The 12,354-nt window shown below is 38.2% G+C and overlaps 1 protein-coding gene across 6 annotated transcripts in view; it reads right to left on the bottom strand.

Moving 5' to 3' along the window:
• CSMD3 (CUB and Sushi multiple domains 3) overlaps positions 1-12,354 on the bottom strand; it is a 605,611-nt gene that overhangs the window by 26,035 nt on the left and 567,222 nt on the right. For all 6 annotated transcript variants that reach the window (XM_050305446.1, XM_050305454.1, XM_050305462.1 and 3 more), the window contains 4 exons: positions 11,981-12,160; positions 8,270-8,443; positions 1,174-1,347; positions 849-922 (listed from right to left, as the gene is read on the bottom strand). In XM_050305446.1, coding sequence (XP_050161403.1) covers positions 849-922; positions 1,174-1,347; positions 8,270-8,443; positions 11,981-12,160 — 602 coding nt within the window. The remainder of the gene's footprint in view (positions 1-848; positions 923-1,173; positions 1,348-8,269; positions 8,444-11,980; positions 12,161-12,354) is intronic.

Below are 12,354 nucleotides of genomic sequence, written 5' to 3'. Positions count from 1 at the left end.
CATTGCTGGGCTCACCAGTGCCAGAGACACATGGTCAGTACTATACTGAGTCTAGGGATGGGCCACAAAGGTGATTAAGGGACTAGAGTATCTGGAATGCAAGGACTAGCTCAAAGACCTGGTGTTATCCAGCCTGTAAAAAAACCTGGGGGCAGCACAGGCAACAGATTTTTCTTCAGTGGTGCCCAGTGACAGGAAATAAGGAAATAAGTAGAAATTGAAACACAGGAAATTCTCTTTAAGGAAAAAGTGTTTATTTTCACTCTAAGAGGCATTAACTTGGATCAAATTGCCCAGAAACACTGTTGAGTTTCCATCCTTGGAAATATTCAAAACCACCTGGACACAGCCCTGATAAACTTGTTCTAGCTGATCCTGCTTTGAGGAGGAGGGTTGGACTAGGAGCTCTCCAGAGGTGCCCAACAGCCTCCATGACTCTGTAATTCATTTGTGGTTCCAAAACCAGCATATCAACACAATTGTTCTCAGGAAAATAAAAATCCTGCTTTGTAGAGTAGGTCTGCATTAGCAATTTGGCACACAATATACACATTTTTAAGCAGAAAAAGCCTAATTGATAAATTTTAGGGAGTATTTATATATATTGGTACAAGATACTGAAAGCCGTGAAGGCTTCAAGCAGAACTTGATCACCAGTTTTTCATGTAGCACATTGCTAATACTGGACCCCAGGTCAGTGTAAACCAACAGCTAGAAATGTGGAAACAGGAACACTGCAGCAAAGAACTCTTAGACAAGAAGTTTCTGAACCTATAACCAGAAGCTTCTAGACAGAGGTAGTATAAAATTATTTTAATATGGAAGTTAATAAAAATAGGATACTCTACCTGATAGCCAAATGTGTTGTTTTGTGACCCATGTCTTGGAACTCCTGGATTTTCACACGCTGTGCGAGTAGGTTCTTAAAAAAAATTACAGTATATTAAAGACAAAACAAATTACAGTATTTTTATTAAATACATGAATGTATCACTACATTAACCTTGTTCAACAACTTTCAACAAGCCAACACAGAGACAAAAATAAAGTGACTTGATTCTTACACAGTACAGAATAACTACAGATTAGTTCAAAATAACTGAAAACTCCTGCATTGAGTTCCTTATCTGGAAAAGGAATAATAAGCACTTCAATACATGAGTATAATCATACCTATACATCGAGGAGAAGACCCACTCCATGTACCGTCTGCTTGGCAAATCCTAGTGCTGGAGCCAACCAAAACAAAAGGCAGATTGCAGCTAAAAGAGACTTCTGACTGATAGATGAAGCTTTTGCCTTCTCTTTTCCCTTGAGCTGGTACTCCAGGGTCGCCACAAAACTTTGCTGTGAAAAAAGATATGATAGAAATGGAATGTGTCTTTAATTAAAAACCATAAAATTAATATTTTGTTGAATACAGTCAAAAAATTACTTCAAATTTTATATTTATTTTATTAAACACAGACCAAATATGGAAACGCTTCATAAGAGTTCAGAGAGACTAGATAGTCAATCTTTAGTCTGCCTGATTGCAGTAGGTTTGCTAGTTCTTCAAAATGCCTTCATAGTGGGCTTGGTCTACTATGTTTCAGTATCTGAAACTTTATAAACCAGTTGGCAACTCACTTTATTAATGCCCAAACATCCACAATTCACCTCTCTCCCAAACCACATCAATTCACCAATCTACAGAAAGCAATCAGAGATTATACAAAACCTTCTCAACCTCCCCTCCCCTCCTCCTTTCTGCCACCTCCCCAGTGCTGAATATTTTTGTATGATTAAAATATTTGTGAGATAGATTTTAGGAATCATGAAGTTTTACTTCCTCATCCTTCACTGAAAGGCAAGCTTTGGTATGTATGGAAGTACAACACTTGAAAGTCAGTACAGCCAACAATAATAAAATTAAAAAGCAACAAACATATTAAAGAAACTTCTGCAACAATTAAAAGATCAAGTACTAATAAACTTATTAGACAGGGCAAATTTCACTGATAAAAACCTATTTTTAAATTGATATTTTTACTTTATACCTAAAGAGTCCCTATGTCTATAACATGTCATAAATGAGTAAAGGTAGTGCTGGAAAATTTACTGGCCTTCTACAGTATAAAGTACTGATTATTGTCAGAAACTGGATTTTGAATCATTGATCCAGGAAATTAAATCAGCTATGGTAAACCCTGGGTCATCAGATTATATTATTCCCTGACATACTATGGATTCCAATATTGTGGAGTCTAATTACATATCAAACATAAAATGCTGAAATAATAATTAAAAAACCTAACTTGTATGTGTGCAATTACATATTTCTAAAAAGGCATGCTGTACAGACAGTGGAATTTTGTGCTTCCATCTTTTTCTTCTGTCAACAAAATTTACATTACATCTCTCAAATGGCAACCATCAAAACACATTTCTAATATCTTTATCTTTGTCACCTGCTCTTTTAAGCTTTCCAAATGACCTGCTCTCATTAAATGCTCCTGCTCTCCCCTCTTACCACAGGCACTGACTGTATGGGAAATCCATGCACACATACATTGGTGAAAAAAAAAAAAGGGTTTATCTGTAACATACCAGAAATGCATAAAATTTCATCACTTTAAGTGGAATTGACTGTCTGCAGAATAATTGGCTAAATTCTGAAAAGACCTATCAACTGGGGACAGTGCCACACAGTGTACCTCGTCATGTGAATGACAGATCATGGTTGTACTATGCTTTCACTAGAAAATTCTGTGTCTTAATCTGAAAATACATGAAACACTTATAAATTTTTAACACAGTGGCTTGAAATTGTCCCCTAAACAGTTCTTTGCATCAGTGAAATAGCAGCTCTGAAGGGAAAAAATTCTCCCATTCAAAAATGGGGGATTCGTAAATTTATTCATTTTTTCTAAAACTAGGTAAACTCCACCACTTAGTTGTCAGTCAACTTTACCTAGTCATTGAATAACTACTGAACATGTGCCTTTTATATAGGTAACCATGGAAACCAGGCATCATGGTAAAACACAGCCGTTTTCCTCTGATACTGGAACGGGAGACTACAGAACAAAATAAAGGTGCAGCAAACTGGAAGCTCTGTCAGTGCTTCCACTACCAGTGAAAATATTTTCATAAGGACTCTGAGAACCTTTAACAGAGCAGGACCATGGAGCTCTGGCACTGGGACTGGGAAGCTAGTTTCATTCTCAAAAGAAATGTAACTGATTAACAGGACATTTCCTGTCAGTGTCTGATGGCAGCAGTGAAAGCATCTTCAGGGAGATGTGCCCAGGTAGAAGAGCTGCTCAGTGTGGTGGCAGAGCTTCATGAGGAGGCTTTCAGGCTGATGAGCATCAGACAAGGAGATGGACTGATGCCCTTATATTCTACCATCCCTGAGATGGACGTATCAGCCAGCCATGACAAAAGAAAGAAAAGATCCCCTGCCCTCTTATCACCAGGCAGAAGGAGAGGGTTGAAGAGATGAGGGGAAATGGAAGTAGATTAATTCCTGCTGGGGCGGGGGGGGTGCATGCAAATTGCCTTCCAGCCTGCTTCACCTTCCCAGGTGCCCTTATACAACAGATATGAGGCCCTAGAACTGCATGGACTGACAAGTGAAGATGTAGATGAAGGTCTTTCTGGGATTGGAAAGCTCATCTAGGGCAAGATAGCCTACCCTTCACATCATGACCACCTCTGTCAAACAAAAAGAAAGGGTAATTTCCACAGGTGACTCCCTTCTGAGGTGAAACCAAGGGCCCAATATGCCAACCAGACCTAACCCATAGGGAAGCCTGCTGCCTCTCTGAGGCCTGGGTAAGGGACTCTCTAGAAAGAAAACTCTCTAGTTTGGTACAGCCCTCTGATTAGTATCTGCTGTTCTTCAAATCCACAGGGATGAGGTAGCAAAGAGAAGTCCAATGGTGATCAAAAGAGATTTCAGGGCCTTAGAGCAATTGTTTGAAGAATCAGGAGGACAACTTGTGTTTTCTTCAATTCTTCGGTTAGCAGGGAAGAATATCAAAAGGAACATGCAGACCCAACTGATCAACAGATGGCTCTGAGGATGTGTCACTGGGGGAACTTCAGGTTTTTCAAGCTGATGGTATGCAACCTTTTCAGAAAGGGAAAAGAATTTTTGTGCAGGAGTTAGTAGGGTTGACCAATAGAGCTTTAAACTACAGTGGAAGAGGGAAAGGGAAAAAAACTAGGCTCACCTGGGATGGCACACCAGCAATGGGACGGCATGCCAAAGTTTGAGGAAGTGCATGCTAGTGAGATCCTTCAGTCTGCTTCATGAGTTGCTGGATGTAATGAATAATATTTGTAATGTTCCTACACTAACACATGCAGCATGAGGAACATGCAAGAGAAGCTAGAAGCCTTGACTCAGTCCTAGAATTATGACATTGGCATAAGAAAAACCTTGTGGGATAAGTACTGTGACTAATGTGCCAGGATGGAGGGTTACACACTCTTCATGAGGGATAGGTAGGGCAGGTGAGGTGGGGGATTATCATGGGGGGGTTGTGGAGTTTGCAGTTGGTCATGTGTCATGGTTTAAGAATGGTACAACCCAATTAAGTGCCCCCACCAAGCCTCTCCAAAACCACACTGCCACTCTCTTCTACTCTCTGCCCATCCCCCAACCCCGTTTTCCCTTCCTGCTGTGAGGGGATAGAATTGGGGATTGGAGGCATAAAAGGTAAAAATCATGGGCTGAGATAAAGAACAATTTACTAGAAACAGAAATGAGAAAAGAAAAGAAAGAGTAATGGCAACAATATTAATAACAAAAGCGTATGAAAGAGAGGGGTGATTTACACACAAAATGTTCACCTCAGAGCCTGACACAACCCACGGCAGTTTTCATGACCAGAAGCCCTGCCCTTCTCATCTGCAGTGAGCCCCTTTCTCCCCTCCATGTGAGGTGGTATAGAAAAACATCTGGGCCTTAGCCACACCCCCTCCCATTTATTCCCAGTTACCCTGTCCTGGCCAAAACCAGGACATTATGGCATGTTAAGAGCCTCTGGGTAAGGATTAAGGGATACACATAAAGCAGTTGTTGTCATGTGTTGGGGTAGTTTTGCAATATATAAAAAGATGCAGAAGTTGTAATGTTGTTTAAGTGAACACATTTCCAAAATGGCTTTGTTACAGGCTCACCTTCTTCTTCCCAAGGTTCCTCAGTGTTAGCTATACCTTTGGAATGTCTAAGAGATCACTGAGAGCTCATCTATTGGTTGTTAACACCTTATTGTCATTGGCTAGTTGTAAGACCTCCTGAACCCCCACTGGTCACTTTGTGATCCTCCCAGGAGGTATTTAAGTTGCTACCCAGAACAATAAGCTCTGCCTCGCTCCCTGCTGCTGCTCTTGTCCTGTGGTCTCTGCGAGAGCCATGGGACACCTCGTGGTGGGGGAGGGGGAGGCAGCACCTCCCCCTCCACGACTAGAGGTAAAAGGAAAAGGCCTCTAGCCTGGGATCCCCCTCCCTTTCCACCCTCAAGGTTCGTCAGTCATGGGAGTCTACTATAGGACACATAGCCAGGATGTCAACACTGACAAATTATTCTTTAATTAACAAAGGGAGACCTCTAAATCAACTGCTCTTGTCCTTATGGGGACTTCAACTTGCCAGATGTTAACTGTGAATACTACAGGACAACCTTGGATGTACATCCAGACTGGGGGACTGCTGCTGGAGAGCAGCACTGCAGAAAGGGACCTGGGGGTCCTGATTGACAGCAAGCTGAATATGATGCATCAGCATCCTGGAGACAGAAGGGCCAATCATATCTGGGGAGGCATCAGCCGGTCAAAGGAGGTGATTGTCTGACTCGACTCTGCACTGGTGCAGCCTCACCTTGAGTACTGAGTGCAGTTTTGGGCTCCACAATATAAGAAGGATATTAAGCTATTAGAGAGTGTTCAAAGGAGGGCCAGGAAGATGGTGAAGAGCCCTGAGGGGAAGCCATACAAAGAGTGACCAAGGTCACTTGGTCTGTTCAGCCTAAAGGAGAAGAGACTGTGGCAAGACCACATCATGGTCTAAAGTCTCTTCTTCAGGAGAAGAGGAGGGGCAGGCACAGTGGTGAGACAGTGACAGGATGCAAGGACCATGAGGGAATGTCATGAAGATGTATTGGGGAGGTTTAAGTCGTATATCAAGATTCTTCACCCAGAGGGTGGTCAGGCACTGGAACTTCACAGACTTCACAGAATATTCTAAGCTGGAAAGGACCCACAAGGACCAGTGAGTCCAACTCTTAAATGAATTTAGTCCCATACAGGGACTAAACCCATGACCTTGGTGTTATCACCACTATGCTCTAACCAACTGAGCTAACCTCAGGGTCAACGGGCTCCCCAGCCAGTCATGGCACCAAGACTGCCAGAATTCAAGAAGCGTTCAGACAATGCTTTCAGGCACATGATGTGATTCTTGGGGTTGTTCTGTGCAGGGCCAGGAGTTGGACTTTGATGATCTTTGTGGGTCCCTTCCAATTCATTATATTATATGATTCCATGATAGCTCTATGATTCTAAGTTATGTCTGTAGTTAGGACTTTCCTGGCATGAGTAATTAAGCAAACAAATTTACAGGGTCATAGATGACAAATAATTGGGGACATGACCATATTCCATTCGGGATAATTACTCCATGTTATAACTAGACATTGCATATCTTCAGCTATAGGCTCTAAGGAACCAAGCTGGGAACTAAATTTCTAATGTCAAGAACTGCTTAAAGATTGCTCATTGAAAATGACTTTCACCAGCTCCCTCTCATTTCTGCCAGATGGCAGCTAGCTTAAGCTCTTTGACAAGTACTGGCTGCCAATTGTTTTCTTGTGCAAGCCAATGGGTAACCATTGCACATCAACAACATTCAGTTAATGTAATCTCTGCATGAAACAGCCTTTAAGTCCCAGGCAGCTGCATTCCATGGTAAATTTACCTATTAAAAAGTTTAAACATAGAGCCTACTTTTTCAGAGTATATTGCAGTATTGAGTATTCCAACCTCAAAAATGACAATTAGCTTGTGGTATCCAAAAATGAATAAAGAACACAATATTTCAATCAAGACAAAATGATGAAAATGATTTTTCATGGTCTCTGTTGTTCATAATACAGTGGATTCTAAAGGAGCTCCACACAGAGAACTTAAGCTACAAATGGCAGGGGTTTTTTCTTACAAGAAACAAAGTCTTTCATAATGTTCCACCTTTGGCGCATAAAGTTTCAGCAGCACTAAGAAACTGTTGTCAATTATATGGGAATGTAATTGGGAAAAAAAGAAAAAGAAAAGAGGAAATAGCCAAAACAGAGAACATTTTTGAAAGGGAGAGATTAAAAATGCAAAAAATAATAAAAGAATAGAGAAGTGTATTTTTCAACATTTAGCAAGCTACCTGGCGAGCTCAGCTACTTGGCAAGTTTGAATTAAACTGTAGAAACTGTAAAGGCAAGAATATGATATTATCTTTTCAGGTTAAACTCCTTTCTCAATAGCATTACAGGGCAGTATAGCTATTCTACAAATAACTACAAGTACCTCCTTCTTCAGTGCAATCAACTGAATATCTCAGAAGAATTACAGTTACTTTAAAAAGATTTTTTATATAATGAGTGTAATTTGCTTCTGTAATGAAATTTGTAGCAATATAAAAATCCATCAATGTTATAACTTTCAGATTAACAAAATTTATTGCATAAAATATATAACTTAATTTAGTGTAGGGGGAAAACCTGACAATTCTCACAGAATCTCCCTGGGGCCTAGTCAACATTACGGGCAGACAAATTTCTTTGTGACATCACGGAAAATTTAGGATGAGTAATGAGGAAATAAAAGAGATTATAATGAAAGTTATTCTATTCTATATGTATTGGATCTGAAAATAAGACAGCACCTCTTAATCTTGTATTGCCTTAGATCATGTTGTATGCATTGCCAATAAAATTTTTTTGTATGTGTTTGTGTCTGAGGACTCCTACAGACACACATAGGATTTACAGATATTCCTATGACTTCCTCAGTCCACTATTTACATTATTATTTTTGAAAACTGTAGGAATTTTAGGAATTTTTGGAAGGATTGTATTTGTCTCAGGTTTGAAATTAATTGAGCCACTGCAGGAAGGAGGGGTGAGAAAGGACTGAGAAAAAAGAAAAAAAAAAAAAAAAGAAAAAGTGAAAATTTTAAAACCCACTATCTTTGAATAGCAAAATACAGGACTATAAAGCAAATACTTACGTAAACACTGAGGCACTTCACCACTCCATGTTCCATTCCCAACACAAGTCAAAACAGCAGGAAAAGAGAGTTCATATCCTGGAGAGCAGACGTAGCTAATGCTAAATCCCCAGTCCAAGTTTGTTCCTTCCAACCTTCCATTAGAGATCTGCGGAGGAGTTGGGCAGGTAACAGCTGCAATAATATTCAAAATAATTAGGCTCAGCTGCTGTAAATATCCCTGGTGTACACAATTACTAGAAGAACCATATGGGCTAATTTCACCTTTTTTTAGAGGACAATACAGTCAGGACATGCTATCTTCCTCACTGTATTCTTACCACATTTCCTGAAGTTAGTACTTCTGGTTTCCTCCACTTAGGAGACAGTGGATGATTGATAGAGTGTCTTAAACAAACCAAGATGCTGCATCAAATCAAATAGGAAGTCTACCTTAAAATCAGTGTGGAAATTATGACCATGTACAACATTTAAGATATGTCTGGTAGTAAAGTACAAAATTATTTTGTTTGTCTGTTGGAGTACAATTGGAGTAAAATATGGAGTACAATTATCTTTTATTAGTGTGGTAATAATCAAATATTATCTTCCTGTTAAATATCTTAGGCATTTGCTAGATAATAATGTTCAGGGATGAAACTCCAAGACAACTTTTCCAAAATAATGTTTTAAAGCCTGTTTCTAATAACCACGGTTTAGTTAGTAATTGCTTTGTGAGTAGCATCTCACCAAAAAGCATCTAGCTTCTAGATAGAGCAAGAAAACATAAGAATTTGCAACCCCTTGAAACTGATAGTATTGCTACCTCTAAGAAGGCTAACAAGAAGTATTTCAGTATAGTTTCTAATTTCCAGGCCTCACAGGAAAGAAAGATACATCTTCTACTCCACTGTAGGGAAGAGAACTGAAAAACAGCAGGAGGACAGTAGAAATAAAGATGTTGTGATGAAGATAAAAGTGATATTCACTGGATAATGGTGTAATAAAAGACAATTGTTAATTAAAAGCTGAAAGGAAAGAGGTATTAATGAAATTAAATTAAAGAGACTCTGAATCAAAAAGAGAAAGGATAAAATTTAGACCAAGTTTCTAGAATGAATCAGATAGAAAACCACGGTAACACAGAGAAAGTTTGGAGAAACTGTGCTGGCAAAAGAGAAAGAAAGCAAACAAAACTAATTTAATCTAATTTAGTGGAGTAAATGAGATGTGGTGATTAAAAATGGATGGAGGAAGTTAAATACTGCACCCATAACCTTTAAACTTATGTTTAGACAGCTATCATCTTGTGAGCTCAAAGAAGTTAGAGGCACTAGTTTAGGAGTATTGTGTATTTGAATGTGATCTGCAGACAGTTCACTATGTACCATTTCTACATTCTTATACTCTTCAGTGAGAGAATCTCAACCATGTGAACCATAAAGGTATTTTGCAAGACCATTCATAGCTGTTTGAGAATGCTGGATGAACGTAGTACCATTACCAAATAACCCTTTGCAAACCAGTAAAATGAATCTACATTTTGAGGCCTTGATTTTGTCCCAGAAAAGACATGATAGCTTTTTCCTCACTTTTATGATATTTTAATAAATGTACATCAAAATAAGTACTCCAAGAAGCAGAACTCTGTCCTCATTCTTGAAGAGCTTCATCAATGGTCCTTGTATAGGAGTCTTTTATAGTTTTAACTTCTGAGGTGATTAACAAAGGAGGGAATACCAGTGAATAATTGGGAAAGGGGAGAGAAGAAGTAGCATGAAAATAGATGCAACACCAGAATTTTGGGGTGAGAAAAGTAAAGCAAAACAGCACCCAGCAACAAGCCAGAATGCCTCCCTATTTTGGTCAGAGAGTTAGGCACAAATATGTACAGCAATGTTTCTCAGTTTAAGAACTACAAGTATATTACAAATGCAAGTCCTCAAAAAAGACAATGCTTGAATATTTGAATGTTCAGTTGCAGATGAACAGGCGTCCTTTTCCAACTAGTCATAGCAGAAAGTTATTTATATCTTCTCTTTCAACAGCACAGAGACAATTACACATCCATTTTCTGCCCAGTTCATTTTCCATTTATTTTAACTAAGTGGTACCAAAGGACCCTGGCACTTCATTCTAACAGTAAGAACTAATTGTTATACATTTCAAACACACTACTGTATATAATATATTACTTTTAATTACACTATTAACTTATCTAGTTTACTCATACAAACAAGTAGAATGAAATTCTGAGAACAGTAGAGAATCTTTATATGGTTATTATTTAGTACTTATACAAGCTTTAAATATGTGTGATGCAAGAAGACTCAAAAATTCAAAGTTAAAACTGACAGTATAACTCTTTCTTTGTATGGTTCTGTTTGAATCCAATCACAGTTAGATATCCTGCTCCCACTTAGGTGCCCTGTAGACCTGAAGAATTTGAGGATGGGAGACTATATCATAAATACTTTTTCAGTCTTATGATCTTCTAGCAGTTCACTTACAGCCATTCTTAGAGACAGACAGACTCTTGGTCAACAGTACCACTATAGCTGTTCTTCTGTTCTTAAACTAAATATTAATTGAAACTGAGGCTGGCTAAAAGCACAGCACAAATAGAAAAAAAGAAGAAAAGTGTAATGTTAAGAGGATCTCAAAGTTTGATGTGCTCCAGAATGTGTCAGGAAAATAGCTTTAAAAATTTATATTATCAAAGGTGAATTAGCATTAAACTGTACTTGGTAAGATATTGGGGGAATTGCACTCAGCAGGAAAAAAGTAATTGCAAACGGGGTGAAGATTTGAAATTAATTTATTCTGATGAATGAATTCAGGGGAGGAAAATGAGAACTGCTGAACAGGTATGTTACTATGCTTCCTGAAAATGAAACAGAAGGAAGATGAATAAGAACAAAATGGACACAAACTTAACTGACTAAGTTTTGAAAGAACAGAGATCAGACATACTTAGTGTGAACCCAGAAAGAAAACACAAAATGGTAATGCTGCTTCTCTACAGCTGCAGTATCAGGAAGAGTGATAAAAATTACTCTAGAGAGAAGTTGGTTTAGGGTTTAGCAAGTGAGTTTCTCAGATAAAATATTTTTTGAGACAGATAAGTTCGTCTTTCAGTAATATTCAGAATTTTTGCTGTTTAAATTTCAACAGGGTACACTAAACAAAACAAAACAAACAAACAACAAACAGAAGAAGCAGGTATGCAATTAGAAGAGAGAAAAAAATTATCTTGAAATTAATCCTTTCAGTTTTCACAATAGAGAAAGTAATATGAAGGAGAAAAATCTTTATTGTGAAATTTGCTAGAAGGGTTTAGTCTTTCTGTAGCATGGTGATGCTTAAAGGTGCCCATCTAATAAAGGAGGGATCAATGGAAAATCTTAGTATTATAGATAGGGTAGCTCAGAACAATTTGCCTTTGATAAAGTTCAATTTGTATATACACAGACCTTTCCCAAAGGTGTCTTTCACATACTTGAGTGTTCTTTTTGCAAATGCATGGACATATAAAAGGTTATTTTTATATGACATATTAACTTTATAAACCATCATGTCATACTGGATAATTAATTTTAGCGGCAAAATAATACAGTGTTTTACAGTAAGTTTTGATTTCTCTGGAAATATCCAATAAATTAAGAATTTATAATCAACAGTGTATATAAATGTAATAGAAGAAATAGCTGACAAGCAAAATAGGTGTTGTACCTTTGCATGTTGGGATTATTCCACTCCACGTGCCATTGCTAGTACAAGTGCGAATTAAGGAGCTATTTGCTTCCATTGTGTAACCAGGTTGGCACATATAAGTAACATTTTGTCCAACGACATAATCATCACCATATCTCATGCCATTGGCTGGGACTCCTGGATCTCCACAACTGATAACTGCAAGTAAATAGTTTAAATAGTAAATAGTTTAAAATCCAAATGTGATTTATCTACATATGAGGGGGAAAGCATAGGACAAAACTAGGCATTTACTGGAGAAAAGAAGGAGAAAAAAAAGTATCACAAATCTTATCTCCAACAAGAGAAGATAAAGATATATGTCATTTTAATTAGCTGCCAAACACATGTAG

The sequence above is a fragment of the Myiozetetes cayanensis genome, unplaced genomic scaffold (genome assembly GCF_022539395.1).
Source record: "Myiozetetes cayanensis isolate MyiCay16 unplaced genomic scaffold, myiCay2020 scf1, whole genome shotgun sequence".
Classification (NCBI taxonomy): Eukaryota; Metazoa; Chordata; class Aves; order Passeriformes; family Tyrannidae; genus Myiozetetes; species Myiozetetes cayanensis.
This window is presented reverse-complemented; position numbering and strand designations above follow the sequence as displayed.